Genomic DNA, 18,623 nt, shown 5'->3' on the forward strand with positions numbered 1-18,623 from the left:
AATCCCTCATTATTTATTAATAAATTTCAAACATTATGCACTGAAATAATGTAAAATTATAAAAGACTAAGTTAATGATATTTTTTAAAGTAATAAAATGCGGAGAAAAAAATACGAACATATGGCAGAAGTAAGAGTGTATTACTCACTTTTTTAAAATTTAGAAACAATTAATACAAAATATTTCAAAGAAAATGTACTGAAATAATTTAAAACAATAAAATAAGAGAATAATTTATTTTTATTTAAAGTAATAAAGATTGAGAAAATTATACGAACAAATGGCAGGGGTAAGGGTTAAGTTTTTACAGCAAATTAATTTAAATAACAAACTCGATTAATAAATTTCAAACATTATGCAGTGAAAGAATGTAAAAATATAAAATTAGGAATTATGATATTTTTAAAGGAATAAAATGCGCAGAAAAAAATACGAATAAATGGCCGAAATACGATTTTTTTACTAACTTTTTTTTCAACTTGCAGGCATTGCAATGGCTGAATTGATTCGAAGCGATATTAGACACATATCTAATGCGGCTAATAACGAGGTATTATTTATTATTTGTTAATCAGGAGTTCTAATTATTTAAAAAGGATATACGCAGTATATAGAAATAAATTATGCAATCGTAATATTTTTTCTGTTATTTAACACTATCAGGACTCGTATCGAGTATTAAGGGGCCGCGTGAGTGTTTTAAAGATAGCTCCAGATGCACGATTTATGCCGTACCTGGAGCTAGCCGGATTTGGGTCAGTCGCATTGATCCGGTCCTCCGACTTGCGATTTGATCTATTATTCGCGCTAGTGGAGCGGTGGCGTCCGGAGACCCATACTTTCCATTTTCCGTGCGGGGAGTGTACGGTGACGTTAGAGGACGTTGCAGTGCAGCTTGGACTCCCAGTTGACGGGAATCCCGTTACGGGACTATCTTCATTAACCGATCCGGCTACGGTTTGCTATCAACTCCTAGGAGAGTCACCAAAGGATGGTGATAAATATTTTTCCACAATAAAATTTACATGGCTAAGAGCCAAAATTTGTCGACTATCAGCGACCGCCAGTGAAGGTGAGTTGATGTGCACTGCTCGAGCGTACATCATGCATTTGATAGGGGCACTACTCATGCCCGATGCAAACGGCGACAGTGTGCATTTGTCGTACTTGCCTCTGCTTGCTGATTTGTCTACAGCTAGGTCGTACAATTGGGGTTCAGCCGTTCTAGCAATGCTGTACAAGGAGCTTTGTCGGGCGACAGACCCGCAATGTAAAGACATCGGCGGTTGCCTCATACTGCTGCAGTCATGGGCACTTTATCGGATGCCGTTTTTGGCACACGTTAGTCACCAACCCTATCTATATCCACTGCCACTCAGGTGAGAAAATAAAAATTGTCATTATTTGTAGTCATAATATATTGAGTAATGTTACCAACCCTAAACCATATACTTTTTTTGGTAGGTGGACGACCCGTCCTGGCATCGGGAAGTCGTGTGATGTCCCGATATACCGCATGAGGATTGAACAGCATGCCCGGGAAGGGGTAAGTTTCTATTGTAATATTCATGACATACATGGTATTTCTACATGTTTCTCATATGTTATCCGTCTAACTCGTTACAATGTTATTACTCATGCAGTTTATATAGATGCTGTACCGGAGGCTGGAAATTACAAATGTTGTACCCCCGTCCGCACTCATTGATTCCCACACATGGTGCACAAACACACCAATAATAAATTTCAACGTCGTCGAGTGGTATAATGGCGATCGGGTGCTTCGGCAGTTTGGCTGCATCCAACATATCCCGGATCCGCCGTACCAGTTGGGGGATGATCACGGCTTGACAAAGAGAGGAAGAGTTCAATTGGACTGGGGAATATATCACCGGAAATACGTCGCACTGTGGTACGATCGATTGCGCCGAATTCCTCAGATGGTTATGGCTACCGACCTGCAGCCATCCGCACAGTATATAAAGTGGTACCATAGTCGCGGGAAGCCGTATTTACTTGGAGCGCAATCGACGATAATCCCCCTGTACGTTCAGCAAGTTGGGGGATCGGAAGCAAACAGCTCGATGGATCCTGATCCGACGGCATATTGTCCTTCGCAACCGGCAGAGCCCGAACAGTCAGGTTCAAGTGAGGAATCACTTGGCTATCGTCCGGATCAGTTTGGCGGCGAATATTATCCGAGCTATGCAGAGGGCAAGTATGCGTTCGATTTTAAACTGTTTGGATCCCCCTGGCCGCAGTACGGCATGCTCGGCCAACATGACACATATCTGTCGCATTATGAGACACATGCTGGTTCAAGTTCGTCGACGGCGAACGAGCGACAGGACATTCCCTCTATGTTTTCCACGCCCCCACCTGCGGACGATGAGGACGTTGGTCGTCGCCCAGGCCGTCAGCGTCGACCTCCTCGTAAGTATACCCCCCGAACAACACCATCGAACCATCAACTGTAGGGGTTTAATGCACTTTTTCTATAACTCGAATTATTTGTATTTTAGATATCTCGGATGTTCTGAATTTTATGTATATATATCAATGATTCAATTTTTTTCATTATGTTAAAGCTCAATCGAATTATGAATGCCTCTATTTTCGATATAATCTTAATAATTCCACAACGCTGACATGGTAGATTATAACTTATTTTGGAAACAATATGGATACACTTTAAGCGTAAGCATAAGCCGAATAAGAAAATTATTATTAATAAAATTACCTTTTATAACAACATACATACAAATTTTATAGCTTTAGCTCAATTTTGCCCCGATCCCGACGACTGTCCAACATGAAAGTTTCGGTTAGGGCATTTATTCCGGCTATGACCAGTTAGCCTACATATTCCACAGCACTTTCCGTCAGATTTCTCCCTAATGTCTATCTCATTACGGATTCTGCTTGACTGCGGACGACCCCTTAGATTCCTCCGTAGCCCTGTGTCTGGGAGAAGCTCGAAAGTCATCGGCGGCACCTCCCACGTAGATAGGTTCGGCAGGACGGGGAACTCATTCTCCTAGACACGCAATGTGCGCTTCAGCGTGTACACATCATCGACATATTGTTCCGCATCAACATTGACTTTAGCACACGCCGCCACGACATGCGCACAGGGGTAATGAAGTGTTTCGAATTTCCTGCACTCGCACCGTCTGTTCCGGAGATCAACTCCGTAGGACCTAGGTCGACGACCGATGATCTCGGTAACTCGAAACGTTTCCAGTCGGCGTGAATATATTTCCATGTTCATTGACCTCGCCAACCGATGGTTTACGACCATTGTATCCCTCACATGTTCGACAAACACATGTCCCGCCTGAATCTGGTCGACTTGCTGCCGACCCATTCTTGGCATCAAAGTGGCCAGCCTGTAGAAAGTAGCAAAAAATACCGATGCTATTGGAAGATGACGTGTTTTTAACAGGACTGCGTTGATCCCCTCGACTAAGTTTGTGGTCATGTGGCCATAACGAAAGCCCTCGTCAGCACTTTGAGCCCACTGCCACGGCTCCATTGTGCGCAACCATTGTCGGAAAGATGTGTTTGTCTGCCCCTCCATATCACTCTCAAGTCGGGTCATTCTTTGCCAGAAAATATGTGGCTCTAACTCGTACGCTGTATACATATTAACGAAAAATAAGTTAAAGTAAGTCAATAACATCAAACATTATAGCATATATTGAAAAGATAAGGTTATCATTTACCCATTGCCACGACTTGTCTCTTCCAGTCTGCATTCTTATAATCTTTATGGAAGTTTGACGCAATGTGACGAATGCAGTAAACGGATCTCCACGGCACACCGGAACGCCTAATAGCTGCAATTAAACCCTTCCCTCTATCGGAGATGATGCAAATGTTATCATTCGTAATAACATACCTCCGCAGATTTGTGAGGAAGAATTCCCAAGACTCCATGTTCTCTTTATCTACGATAGCAAATGCTATCGGGAGCACGTTTCTGTTACCGTCTTGAGCCACTGCAAGAAACAGTATCTGTGTATATTTTCCATACAGCCAGGTCCCATCCACCTGCACAAGTGGCTTGCAGTGGGGAAATGCCCGCACACATGGTTCGAACGTCTAGAACATCCGATGGAAAATTCTTTTTGCCGGCTGTAATTGCTCATCCGGCCCGTAAGATGGAATTGTCTGCAACTCAATCACAGTCCCCGGTACGTACTCCCGCATAGCAGCTATCCAACCTTGAAGTTCGTTATATGACGAATTGTAATCCCCATACAGTTGCTCTATCGCCATCTGTTTAGCTACCCATGCCTTCCGATACGAGACTCGATACTAGAATCGTGCTTGCATTTCCGCAATGAGTACCGAAACTCTAATGGTCGGCATATCCTTCACCATTGGCATGATACAAGTACAAATGGTTTTCGAATCAAGTTTTCCATGATCTTCTGTCATACGTGTTGATGTGCATGTATGAGGACCAACAAATTTTCGTATCTCCCACATCTAAGAACTTCTAATGAATGCAGCTCGTACCCGCCATTTGCAGCCTTCCGCTGCCTTCCAACACTCCCCAACATATATTGTCGGAGTAGACACGGAGACTTTATAATCCACCGATATCTTCATGTTGTACCGTTTAATGGTATATACGCACTCTTCTTTACAACTGAATATCTGGCCTATGAATAACTCATCATCAGAAGATGTCACGGCCAGCCAATGAGAATGAACTATTTCAGGGTACTCCAGAAACTCAGATATATACGCTGCGTCGGGGTCTATGAGCGACATGTGTGGCCCAGGATTATTGTGGATCAGAATACGCCGCATCTGCTCCCCGACCGAAGAAGCGTTAATGCATTCATCGTTGTTGACATCTTCAGCGTCAATATCATCATGTACATCGTCCACATCGGGATCAGCGTCACTATCGACCTCTTCATCCCAATGATCGCCACCACCTTCTTCGCCGGCACCTTCTTCTTCACCCCCAACCATGTCAACATCGGGTGTAATATTCAGGTCGATACCGATCCCACCCATAGTTGATTCACTATCAACGTATGATATTGGAGCCACCATCCACGGTTCTTCAGCCCCGTCTTCTTCATCAGATGCATTTTGTTCCATACCGACTAACTCAGCAAATAAGTGAATCGGTGCATTCTTCTCAGTCCCATTCCCACAGTAGAGATCGACCATTGTCTCCACGTCTTCATCGTCTACAAGTTCCATTTCGACGAATTTGACCGGATTTGTCGAAATTGGAAACTTGTAGAAAATTTTTGATATCCTTCTCCCACAACGTCTATGGATTTTTGCATTAATCCTTGCCTTCATTTCATCGAACGATACATTTCTATTAAATCTCATTGCTATTTGTTGCCGACATTCAAATACACATCCAACACTTTTTGTCAATATGACTCCATCGAAATAAACGCATACAAGAAACTTAGCATCCATCTTCAATATTTAATCTGTAAAAAAAAACAAAATCTCATAAAATATCTCGAACGGTAACTGAATTACTTAAAAAAAATTTATACTCAAAATAATAAACAAAATAATACACACTAAAATTATTAATTTTATACTACGAATAATATTGTTAATTTTATACTCAAAATAATACACACTAAAATTATTAATTTTACTAAAAATAATAACTAACTATAATAATAATACTAGTTTTTTACTAACTAGTTTATTTTCGTAAATAAAAATAATAAGTAACCATAATAATAATACTAGTTTCCTGCTAACAATAATATTACTAAGTCACATCTTAATACATTAATAACATCTTCATACTAACAACAACAACAACAACAACAACAACAACAACAGCAACAATAATAATAATAATAATAATACTAACTAATACTTTTATTTTGAGTTCTATTAATCTTAATAACTAAACTAAAACAAAAAATATTACAACATATACAAAATAATAACAACAATATAATCAATTATTTTTAAAAAAATACCTCCTTTTTCTGCTCTCTTTCTCTCTTTTTCTTTTCTTCTCCGCACCAACTCTTTTTTTTTTTGTTGATTTTTCTCTTTTCAGCTTGGTAGAAGTCGTATTTATAATACGAGTGGTGCCGCCAATGGCATTGGCACCATTGGTGCCGCCAATGGTTTTGGCACCTTTGGTGCCGCCAATACCATTGGCGTGACCAGTGAGATGTCACTTCAGTCTGGTTTTTTTTGTCAGGTTTTTTTTTTAATTTTAGTTTTTTTTGATATATTTTGGTAAATAAAAAAAAGTTTATATATTTTGATAAATAAAAAAAAACTTGTAGTATTTTGGTAAATTTTTATTTTTTTATAATATTTTTGTAAAAGACCCAGTTAATTAACTTTAACTTATTAATTAAAATTTAAATTTAATTATTTATATACATACATAATCCTTACCGTCCACCATTATGAATTCCAACATGGTCTATTTGAAAATTTTAGACCTTTGGTTAATTGCAATTTAGGTCTTCAAGCTATTTTCTAATTAAAAATCTATAACGATTAAACTTTATGATTTAGTCCCTAAACATTAATTAATCACTAATTCGATAAAATTACCTATTCAAAATTCAATTCACTAATATAATAATTTTGTAAATATTTAATAAAAATATTTACAAGCTCGGTTCACGAAAATAAGGTCTCGAAATCATATTTTTTTGACACTACTAACTTTTAGGTCGTTACAATGTCATCTTTATGTTAATTTGGTATTAATATTGTGAATTGATATTATTTATCCCTTTTTTGCTCCAAGAATGATATCAGTGTCACTACCAATGCACCAAAGGTAGATAACGGTGATTGGCACCTAATTAATGCTTTGCTTTCGACCTGGACTTTGTTCCTGATGACAGAGTCACCTAGTACTAGTTCCAATTGACCTTAGATGAATGGTATATGAATAGATGTTCAGTCAAAGGAAAATGACATTATCTTTACTTTTGTTTATTGAGTTTGAGGTTTTATGTCCTTTCATCGGTGTAAGGGTTTCATCTTTGTGTTTATGTAGTATGTTGAGGTAAGTTTTTAGAGTGACTAGCTAAGTGCTACTTGAATATGGTTACTTCTACTATCACTATGACAATTTGTCTGTTACTTGTCATATTTGGAGTTAGCAATTTATTGAAACAAAATCTTTGTGCTTTGAATGGTGTTGATATTGTGGATGTATAGAAGTCCGATTTTGAAGACAATTCATTTGAAGAAACTTATCTTGAAGATTGGATTAAATCAGATCATGTATATCGGATCCTTTGGATTGTAGAGATCGAATTGGGGAGCATTGAAGGTATATCTTCAAATAGTCCACTTTACATTGGTCTCTATGAATATATCGTATTTTGCTATTTATAGGTACTATTATTAAGAGATTGGATTGTAATTGATCTCTAGTACGTTAACAAGTCCCGAGAACTCTTATATATTGAAAGACTTGCATAGGTTTATGTACTGAGTATTGAGAGCACTTTATTGTTCATTAAGGAACATGTTTGTGATGCATTTGATAGTAAACTATCTGTGTTTAGAACATAAGTTCTCGGAGGGAGAACATAGAAGTGAGTGACTTAGGTCTTTAAGATACAAAAGTGAGGTTGCTATACTCGGAGAGTGATAGGACTTGATTCACTTGTTGCATTGATGATTAAAGATAGTGAAGTTACTCATTGAGCTAGACTCCATAGAGGTAAGGAAGTCGAATTGTTTAAACAATCCTTAGTGCCGCTTGTTTACTATATTTTATTTGTTCATCACAATGGCAACCAAAGTGATCACTACAATCAAGTACTTCTAGTCAAACACTATCAATTAGCAACTGTGTAATTTAACATGGTATTGTTATTGTGAATTGATATTACCGATTCCTTTTTTAGCACTAAGAATAATATCATTGTCACTGCCAACACAATGAAGGCAAATAATGGTGGTTGGCACCTAACTAAGGCTGTAGCTTTCAACTTGGGCTTTGTTCTTGATGACAAGGTCACTTAGTACCATTTCTAACTAATCTCAAAGGTTTGAGACCTTTTTGAAGAATTCTTATTATTTTTGTTTTGTTTGCCTATGCTTTGCATGAACTCTTTGAATCTCCTTTTTTGTAATTTTTTTAAAACAATACAATCTAATTAATGGATAAAACATTTGTTTATATATTATAATTTTTATTTTTTTAATATACTCATGAGATATATGTCATACTTTAAACCTATTTATGGAATCTAAAAAAATTCCATAAGTTTTGCATGAGATAGTTTTTCTCTCTCTATATATAAAGATCAATATCATAACTTTACCTTTGTTTTCTCTTTTAGCCAATATTGCCAAAATTGAATTGACCTGATCGATTAAGTTTGATATTAATCGTCGAATCGATGATATATAATAGGAAATAACACGAACCATTATCAATTGGTAATAAATTGAATATCGAGAAAAATACAATAGTTGAACCAATTCAATTGATTATGAATTTTTATATAAATATTTTTTTAAAAATAGTTTATATATTATTTTATTAAATTGAAAATCGATAATACGATGGGATTAATTATGAAATTTGTGAAGGTAGTTTCCAACGCAGCCTATGACAAAGGGGGGGTATGAGGATGAATTGAAAAAACATGGAAGTGGGGTTCAGCCTTCAGAGTTGATAGCCCCCACACTGACAAAAGGCTAGCTACCACTCTAAGTTCACATGCCAATTTATCTCCCTTTTCCTAAAATCTCACGACAAATTGAAAGTGAAAATGAAAGACGCTGAGAGGCATGGAGGAAACCAATCTATTGCACACGTGGAGAACATTCGAGAGGTGTACGTACTGGCCCCCACTGCTTACAAATACATCACGACCGTTTCTTACTTAATGGGTAATTAGATGGCATGTCCAATCCTCGCTTGACAATCAAACTTGTATTTCGCTTTTCTGTTTTCCTTTAATATTTTTTATAAATTATCTGCTTTTCTAAAGCTGTAAAAATAATAACAAAATTAACAGATATTTTATTTTTTATAATATTATCCTAATATAAAATTGAAATACTATAATATTTTTTATATTAATAATTTCACCATTAAATGATATATCATATTAATTTAAAATATTATTTTTGTATAAAATAAATAGTTATAACTTTTAATTTATTCTAAACTTGACACATATAATTTATATATATAAAACATAAAATATAATTATTAAAATAATAATATGAAAATTATAAAAATATTGTTGTAATTTTGTAACAATGTACCTTATCTAATGTACCGTCAATAGAACTTTTCTAAAAAAATTCATCAACAAAATCAATAAGACCTATGTATATTTATACTGGTTGGGTTATATGTCTAGTATGGAGGTCTTTTCGAAACGTGAGAAGGTTTAAGTAAAAATATAGACTTGAAAAAATGGTATTGGACAATAATGTTTGTTTCTAAATGGGCTAGGTCTCTAATAAGATTTTTTACTTGACTCGACCTGATCCGAATCAGCTATTTTATTGTTGCTGTTTTAGACGTTCCGCTATTATATTGTTACTATTTTATTATTATTATTTAGATATTGTATAACTCTCATTTTATTGTTAATTTTGTTATTATTATAGAGGCATTTACTTGCTAAATTGTAACTATCTTAATATCATTTAAGTATGTATAATGTATTATATTTTTTAAATTTATTTTTATATAAAAATAATCTAAAATAATTAATACAAACAAACCGAATAAGGTTTGAATTTAACATTTTTATTTTAGACCAAATTTAAATAATATTTTAGATGGAATTAAATCTAAACTTGAAAATTCAACTCCACCCCAAGAGGTATTTAGACTGCATTTTGGTGTGTTAGTATTGTGGAAGATGAAAGCAGAAAGTGAGCATAATCATAAAACATGTTCCCTTAACCGATAATGAGAAATGTGGAGGTAATGATGAAGACTGACTGCTTCCCCCACTTGTATTTTACAAAACCCTGTCTGTTCCCACACTTGAAATTGAATTTATTCATGTGTTTTGCATTTAATATCAAATCTTACAATCATTTTGATTTTTTTTTATGTTGGGTGAATTATAATAATAGGATAAAATTTGAATAATAAATATGATTAGTGCGACTCGAATTCAGATCATATTTGAAATAGTGAATACCCCTAACCATCAAATCATCACTTAAAATTCATAAATAATAATGTAAGATATCTAATCCTAAAAAATCAAATTAATTAACTATTTATACATAAATGAGATTGATGACCAAAAATCCAAAAGTTTAAAGCAACTATTGACTTTTTCTTTTTATGCCACTGTTTCCACTTGGATTTTTCCTATGGTTTCTCTTATATAAATCTATTAACAAATTTAATTTTATGTGATTGAATTTTATAACTAAAATTTTATTTTATTTGTATTTTATTACTCGATTTTAATTTTTTTTAATTAAATTTTATACTCAACATTAACTTTTTTACGATTTTACGATAAATTTAAAAAAAAAAGTGTTTCAAACATTTTATTTTAATAAGTAATAATAAATTGATTTACAAAAATATTAAAATTACAGAAATTAACATAGAAATTTTATTTTATGAAAAAAATCTTGGAAAAAGGTTCAGCTTTATTTATAAAATAAATATTGTATTTTTTTCATTTTTTGTATTTTTCATTAATTTATTAGTTTAATTATTAAATAATATATTTTGTTGGGTGGCTCTCAAAGAAATTAAGATAACAGAATTGAAAAATATTACAATTTTGTTAAATTTTATTTTAAATTATTCAAAACTAAAGTTGAATGAAAAATTCAATATTTAATAAAAGAAAAATAAATTTATCTATAATCTAAAAATATAATGAAAAATAAAAAGTAATACAAAAATTTAATCACAAGTTAACAACAGTTCCTTTGGAAAATATCATGATAAAATAGATTGGAGATATGTTGCAATAAAAAGAAAAATGTATATCAGTAGTATTCATCAATTCTCTCCAGCTTTCACCTTTTTCCTCCCTGTTTTATTTTATAACTTTAGCTAAGTAAAAGTTTTTCTCATCTATTTTCCCAAGGTCTTGCAAGCAAAGCTGAAACCTTTACCATTCTTCAACATATAATATACACTTCTCTTTTTTCTTACCAGTCCTACCTCACCACACTCTGTCTCTCTCCTCCTTCTTCTTCTCCCTTTCTTTTGAGTCTCCATTGTTATCTCTTTCCAAGCTTTCTCCTTCATTACTTGCTCTTTTCCCCAGGTAGACAGAAAGGTAAGGCCTTTGAACCCAAAGATTTGCATTTTCAACATTTTCTTTCCAACGGTCATATATTTTTAATTTCTCCTTTTGTTCTGTGGATATGCTTTCTTGGGTTTTGGTGGTTCTTGTTGTCTTGAACTTTCATGATGATGTGACTTGTTTGAACAATCAAGGGTATGCTCTCATATCGTTTAAGCAGTCCATCTACGAGGACCCTGAAGGGTCTCTAAGTAATTGGAACTCTTCTGATGACAACCCTTGTTCATGGAATGGGGTTACATGCAAGGAACAAAGGGTTGTTTCTGTTAGCATTCCAAAGAAGAAACTCTATGGGTTTCTTCCTTCTTCTTTAGGCTTTTTATCTGATCTTCGCCATGTAAATTTGAGGAACAACAAATTCTTTGGGACTTTGCCTGTTGAGCTCCTTGAAGCTCAAGGGTTACAGAGTTTGGTTCTTTATGGGAATTCCTTATCTGGGTCTTTGCCTAAAGACATAGGGAAGCTTAAATATCTTCAAACGTTAGCTTTGTCTGATAATTTCTTTAATGGGTCCTTACCCTCATCAATTGTTCAATGCAAGAGACTAAAGACCCTTGATCTCAGCCGGAACAATTTCACTGGTTCTCTGCCAGATGGGTTTGGGACTGGCTTGGTCTCTCTTGAAAAACTTGATCTCTCTTTCAATAAGTTCATTGGTTCAATTCCTAGCGATTTGGGAAATCTGTCTAGTTTGCAAGGAACTGTTGATCTGTCACACAATCTTTTCGCCGGTCCCATTCCGGCTAGCCTTGGAAATCTTCCTGAGAAGGTTTACATTGATCTTACATTTAACAATTTGAGTGGGCCAATACCCCAAAATGGTGCTCTAATGAACAGAGGACCTACTGCATTTCTAGGGAACCCTGGGCTTTGTGGCCCTCCTTTGAGGAACCCCTGTTCTCCAGATACTCCAGGTGCAAATTCACCTTCGTCATATCCGTTTTTACCTAGTAATTCCCCACCCGGAAGGTCAGATGACAATGAAGGTAAATACGAGAGAGGGAGAGGACTCAGTAAAGGAGCTGTTATTGCTATAATAGTGAGTGATATAATTGGAATATGCCTTGTTGGATTGCTATTCTCCTTTTGTTATTCAAGGATCTGCCCATGTAGTAAGGATAAAGATGACCATGGCTATGGTTTTGAGAAGGGAAGGAAGGGAAAGGAGTGTTTTTGCTTCAGAAAAGACGAATCAGAGACTTTATCAGAAAACGTAGAGCAATATGATCTTGTACCACTGGATACACAGGTGGCATTCGATTTGGATGAGCTGCTTAAAGCTTCTGCTTTTGTTTTGGGGAAGAGCGGCATCGGTATCGTGTACAAGGTTGTGCTTGAAGATGGACTTTCCTTAGCTGTGAGAAGATTGGGTGAAGGAGGCTCGCAGAGGTTTAAGGAATTTCAGACTGAGGTAGAAGCTATTGGAAAGCTGAGGCATCCTAATATTGTTACTCTAAGAGCATATTATTGGTCAGTTGATGAGAAGCTTCTCATCTACGATTACATGCCTAATGGAAGTCTTGCCACTGCATTGCATGGTATGTTTCACCAGGCTTTCTTTAAGTACTATAATGTTCTTTCCATTACGATCGTTCATCTTTTGTATTGATTGTCCCCATTTTCTTATCACTATCAGGGAAGGCGGGAATGGCATCATTCACACCATTATCGTGGTCTGTTAGACTTAAAATCATCAAGTGTGTGGCCAAAGGCTTGGTTTATCTGCACGAGTTTAGCCCCAAAAAATATGTTCATGGAGATTTGAAGCCGAGTAATATATTACTTGACCAGAACATGGAAGCCCACATTTCTGATTTTGGACTTGGACGGCTTGCCAATATTGCTGGAGGGTCTCCAACCACACAATCTAACCGAATACTTTCAGATAAACCGCTAGAGAGACTACAAAAGAGTGCTTCCTCCGAAGCTGCTCCACTCTACTCGAACTTGGGATCTTTTTACCAAGCTCCTGAAGCCCTGAAAGTGGTGAAACCATCACAGAAGTGGGATGTCTACTCATATGGTGTAATCTTGCTAGAGATGATCACGGGAAGGTCACCCGTGGTTCATGTAGGTACCTCAGAAATGGATCTTGTTAATTGGATCCAGCTATGCATTGAAGAGAAGAAACCACTTTCAGATGTTTTAGATCCTTACCTAGCTCCCGATGCAGATAAAGAGGAAGAGATAATTGCAGTTCTCAAGATCACAATGGCTTGTGTGCATAGCAGCCCCGAAAGGAGACCAACTATGAGGCATGTCTTGGATGCTTTGGACAGGTTGGTCTTATCAACTGATCAAAACACCAACTAAAACCAAGGACCTGGTTAGTTGAGTTCCACTTGAACTGAAACTTTTTAGGTGTATAACAAATTGTGGCAGTGGATAGCAATAAAGGAATGTTAATGTCTCTATTTTATGTAGGATGATGCCCTTGTTTATGGCAAGGGCTAGGTGATGGTAGGTCTGCTACAAAAGCTACCGTGAGTTTTTTTTAACTGCTTTGTGCTTGTGCATGAATTGACCGTCTGTTATAGTAATACAGTGTATGTGGTGGGTGTTTTTTTTTTCTTGCTCTTGTAGCAGACCTTTTTGTCCCTTGTTTTTTTCTTGGTCAGTGAAAGTTGATTATCTTAATTGTTTTCTTTTCAATTTTAGCTTGTCCAGACATATGATCTTGAGCTACATAATATTTATATATTATGCATGAATTCCCCAAGGCGCACCACGTTGGGGTCTCCAAGTCATCATAGAATATACTATTCCATTATATATTACATGCGTATATATATATGGTGAGTGAAGTGGCCTTGGTATTAAGTAATAATAAATAAAATAGAGAACAGAAAATGGGGGATCTTTGGGTGTAATTCGTAAAGAATAGTTTTCCTTGATTTTGGAGCAAAGGGATGAAATGCAAGTTGCAAACAGCCATATGATGGGATTAAATGCAGAGTTTGGTTAGAAGGAATAGAATGTGATGGAGGTTGCTTTTCTTTTACACTTGGCTCTAATTCACATCCAAAGGCGTAGTCCAGAGTTGACCATCGCATATGCTTTTCACACATTAGGCCCCGCTGAATATAATTATAATGTGGATGCTTTGACTGATGATGAGGTGATTCAAGTAGGCAATGAATGGCAGCTTGCTGATGTGGGATAAAGCATCTGTCAGTATGAAAGTTTAGAATAAGTAACCATTCTCAAATTAATGCGTCCTTTTAGTTACTAGTCATTATATGGTTGATAGCCGCTTATGGCATTTTCATAAATAAAAAAAATTATCCTCTATACTTTTTAATTATTTTATTAAATATTAAATCCATCAATAATTATTTTGTTATAATGAATAGTTAGTACCAATTTTATTTTGGGTAAACTCAGCCATGGTCGCTTTTACTTATCTTAGGTTTACGTTTTAGTTACTTACGTTATCATGTTGTAACATTTTAGTCACTGAGTCGTTAATTGCCGTTAACGGTGTAACGGCAAGCTAACATGGCACGTTAAATTATCATTTCAAATAAAAATTTTAGGTTAAATTATACAATTGCTCCCTATATTTTTTTTGTTTTGAGCACTTTTTTTTATGTTCTTTTAACTTTTTTTTCCCATTATTTTTCATTCTCTTCTGCTTCCCTCTCTATTTTCTTACTTTCTCCATTTCTTTTAACACATGAGAAAGTCGAATTGGCAATGAATAAAGAAGCATGGTATGGGTTTTGATTATAGGCAATAATGGCTTTCGACTTCTTGCTTCTTTCATCACTACCAACTCGACTTCTTGATATGTTAAAGGAAATAGAGAAGGTAGGAAAACAGAAGGAGAAACATAAGAAAATGGAAAATAATGAAAAAATGAGTAAAGTTTCAAGAACATGAAAGAAAAAAATTAAATTGCTCAAAAAAAAAGGGACCGATTGCATGATTTAACCTAAAATTTTTATTTGAAATGATGATTTAACGTGCCACGTCAGCTTATTGTTACACCGTTAACGGCTAAGTGACTAAAATGTTACAACACGATAACGTAAGTGACTAAAACGTAACATGAGATAAACAAAAGTGACCATGGGTACAATTTACCCTTTTATTTTTCACACGTAATGATGAGATTTGACATCTGAATAATTTTTTAGATTTTACTAGCTTTTTTTTTTACCCATTTTGTTCCTCTTCCCATTCACAGAACATCCAATCCATTTGAAAGTAAATCAAGCCAAATGGAAGGTTTTAACATTACCTTTAAAAGAAAAAAAGAACCCATTAAAATACAAGTAAAAAAAATCTTAAAATTTGAAGCATGGTTTAATAAAAATGCCAGTGTCACTGAAATTTGTTTAATAAAAAATAAGAAGGTTAGGATTTAGAAGTGTGTGGTGAAATAGGACAGGAGCGCAGTTAGCAGATTAATATATGAGAGCAATCATGTCATCTCCCCGGCGCGAATGAAGGGAGTAAAAGAAAAAACAAAAGTCTTGAGACAAAGAGAAATGAAGAGTGTGGTAGCTGTGTTTTGCCATAGCTGGGCAGTCAATCTGTCTGTTTTCATGACTTTTAACCCTATCTTTGTTGTCGGAATGTATACCATTCCATCGGTCTAAACCTAAATCCAGTTCACCCACCCCTACTCCTCCAACATCCCACTCTTTACTTTATTTGAGTAATGTAGATTCTGAAAAACATACGCGACAAAGAATTTCTGTCTTATGTCAAATAAAAATCATTATTATGATTATTACTTTTTCTATTATTATGTTGTTAAATATGTCAAGTTTGATTAAATGATTAGTGGGGGAAAATGAGAGATCCGGGGTATCGTAGATTACCAAAACCAAATTTGGTGCTCCAACAACCAGATCAGGATTTCCCCTAAATTTTGCTCATTTTATTTGTTTTCACTATTGATAACATTTTCTTAATTTTATGACATTGGAATGGTGGAATCCTATGTTTTGAAATTGGTGATATAACTCGGTCAGATTTGTTAAAAAAGAGAGTGGAAAACAACTCTTTAAATATGGAGCCAGTTGTCAAGGGTTTGATCTTCGTTCTGGGTATGAAATAATTTTAAAACTCGTGATCAGTATCTATTCCTACAGAATGCGAAGAATTAATTATTAAATTTGTTTCGGTAAAAACCTTGAAAAAAAATTATTATTAAGTTTGGTTTTTTAAATTGTGTTTTAGAGTCCATCTACTGGCCTCCTCATTAGCTCTTGGAGCATCATGAGATGGGTGGCTATTAATTGTTTGAAGAATTTGGTAGGCAGGTGGATGTTGGTCATGTTTCATGTGAATTTTAGGCCAACTTTTACCGTTACTGGTTATTTTTAAATAGGTAGTTTTATTATTACAGCACGTTTGGTTCGCTGTATTGAAATTTGTTTAGGTAAATGATTATTATTATTGTTATTAAATTTTAATAAGATTATTAATATCAATAATAAATAATTTAATCATATTTTAACATAATTATTATTAAATATATTTTAATTAAAATATATAATTTAATAAAATTCTTAATAATCAATATTCTTATATGAATTTACTAAAATCATAATATATATGATACTATAAAATATAATTTAACATTATTATTATTAAATATATTTTAATTAAAATATCTAATTTAATAAAATTCTTAATAATCAATATTCTTATAACAAAAATTCAAAGTAATTTTCGACGGCTAAAATGTTAAGACTACAATTGTGATTGTTGTGATTGTTGTTGTATGTGTGACTGATTCAGATTCTATTCTTTGCAAATGAATATGATTTGAATTGTTAGATGCACAATGACACTGCTATTGGAACAACAAACATGGTTTTTTTACAAACATAAAAGAGTAATTTGATTGAATTCTAGTGCAGAGAATCAAAAGCCCAGATGGAACATTTTGTATTAACTTTTTAAGTACATAAATAAACCTTTAGAATCCTAGGATTAAACCAATATAAAGGCAATAAAATTAAACATGGAAAGAGGGATTGTTCAAGGAAATGAATTCAATCTGGTTTCTTCAAGTTGAGACAATTATCTACTGTTTGACTGAATAACTCCTGAACCTGTTTCAGTTCCTTCACTGGAAAGGAAATAACATACAGATAGTTAGAACTTTAAACTGGGGAGCTTAATTTCTCTAGGTAAAAAAACAACATAGGTTAAAATCTGCTATTAGTCCCTGTACTTTGATTTGCTATTTTAAAATTTTGAAGCAAAAAATAGATTATTGCATTTGTAATGCCATGTCAGCTTGCTATTTTAACATATTATTCAAAATAAAGAAAACCACTTAATAGATTTAATGACTGTCATTTGCTTTAAGATTGAAATTTTGAAACTTGAAAAATGTAATGACTAAAAATGTTCCTGTCAGATAACATGGACTAAATCTACAACTTTTAAGCATAATAAAGGGCTAATAGTAGAATTTAACCAAACAGATTTAATTGCTATTAAGACTACAATTTCAGAATTCGAAAAAGTACATGTACTAAATCCACAACTTAAGCAAAGTACAAAGTCTAATAGCTGAATTTGGCCAAACAACACATATACTAGTAGATCAAAATGAACTGAAAGTTTAAAAGAATGAGAGATGAAGCAAACATCCTATGTCTTGCATACAACACAAATGCCAGAATCAAAGCAAACTTAGCCACTGCTCAACATATGTTGAAATTGAGCAGCCTAACTCACTCTCTTATTTATCTATAAGAAGATGGAAGATGTTTATGTTTGCTACAACACTACTACTCAATGCATATCTGGATTCGGGGAATATAACTTTTCAAGGACTTGGAAAAGCAAATCACACCTAAGCCAAGTCTACATAAAAAAGAATGTAAAAAGGATGGGGGAAAGGTACCAACAGCCTCCAGTTGTTTCTGAAGTTCTTGGCCTACAGCATCATTTTCAGCCTAGACAACAGGGGTAAATGAAAATGAAAACAGAAAATTCCAACAACTAATTTAAAACAAACAACATTATTGAACAAACTATATTACTTGAAGTTCAGCAATCCTTCTAAGTTGAGCTTTTTCACCGCCCTCTGAAGGTGGAAGTGTAGCAACCAATGCATCGAACTGTGGAAATACCCGGAGCAATAATCACTAGCGTCATCCCCACATGGGATCTAACTATAATTAGAGTACTGATTGATTCCCAGAAATTCTGACTTGTTTAGCAGCCTTAACAAGAGCAGCACTCATGAGTAGCACTCAAAACAGATTTAACACAGACCATTGCAAATTCAATTTAACCCCGTTATGCCAAATTTGATAGAAAAAGCTTCGGCAGAGCTGCATGGTTCA

General features: G+C 34.7%; 1 protein-coding gene across 1 annotated transcript; it reads left to right on the forward strand.

The window, feature by feature from the left end:
* Positions 1-10,970: 10,970 nt before the first annotated feature.
* On the forward strand, positions 10,971-13,941 carry LOC107909551 (receptor protein kinase-like protein ZAR1). Its single transcript, XM_016837132.2, has 2 exons — positions 10,971-12,842; positions 12,941-13,941. The coding sequence occupies exons 1-2, from the start codon at positions 11,366-11,368 to the stop codon at positions 13,615-13,617; spliced, it is 2,154 nt and encodes a 717-aa protein (XP_016692621.2). The 5' UTR covers positions 10,971-11,365; the 3' UTR covers positions 13,618-13,941.
* The last annotated feature ends 4,682 nt before the right edge of the window (positions 13,942-18,623 follow it).

The sequence above is a fragment of the Gossypium hirsutum genome, chromosome D02 (genome assembly GCF_007990345.1).
Source record: "Gossypium hirsutum isolate 1008001.06 chromosome D02, Gossypium_hirsutum_v2.1, whole genome shotgun sequence".
In the NCBI taxonomy this organism is placed as follows: domain Eukaryota; kingdom Viridiplantae; phylum Streptophyta; class Magnoliopsida; order Malvales; family Malvaceae; genus Gossypium; species Gossypium hirsutum.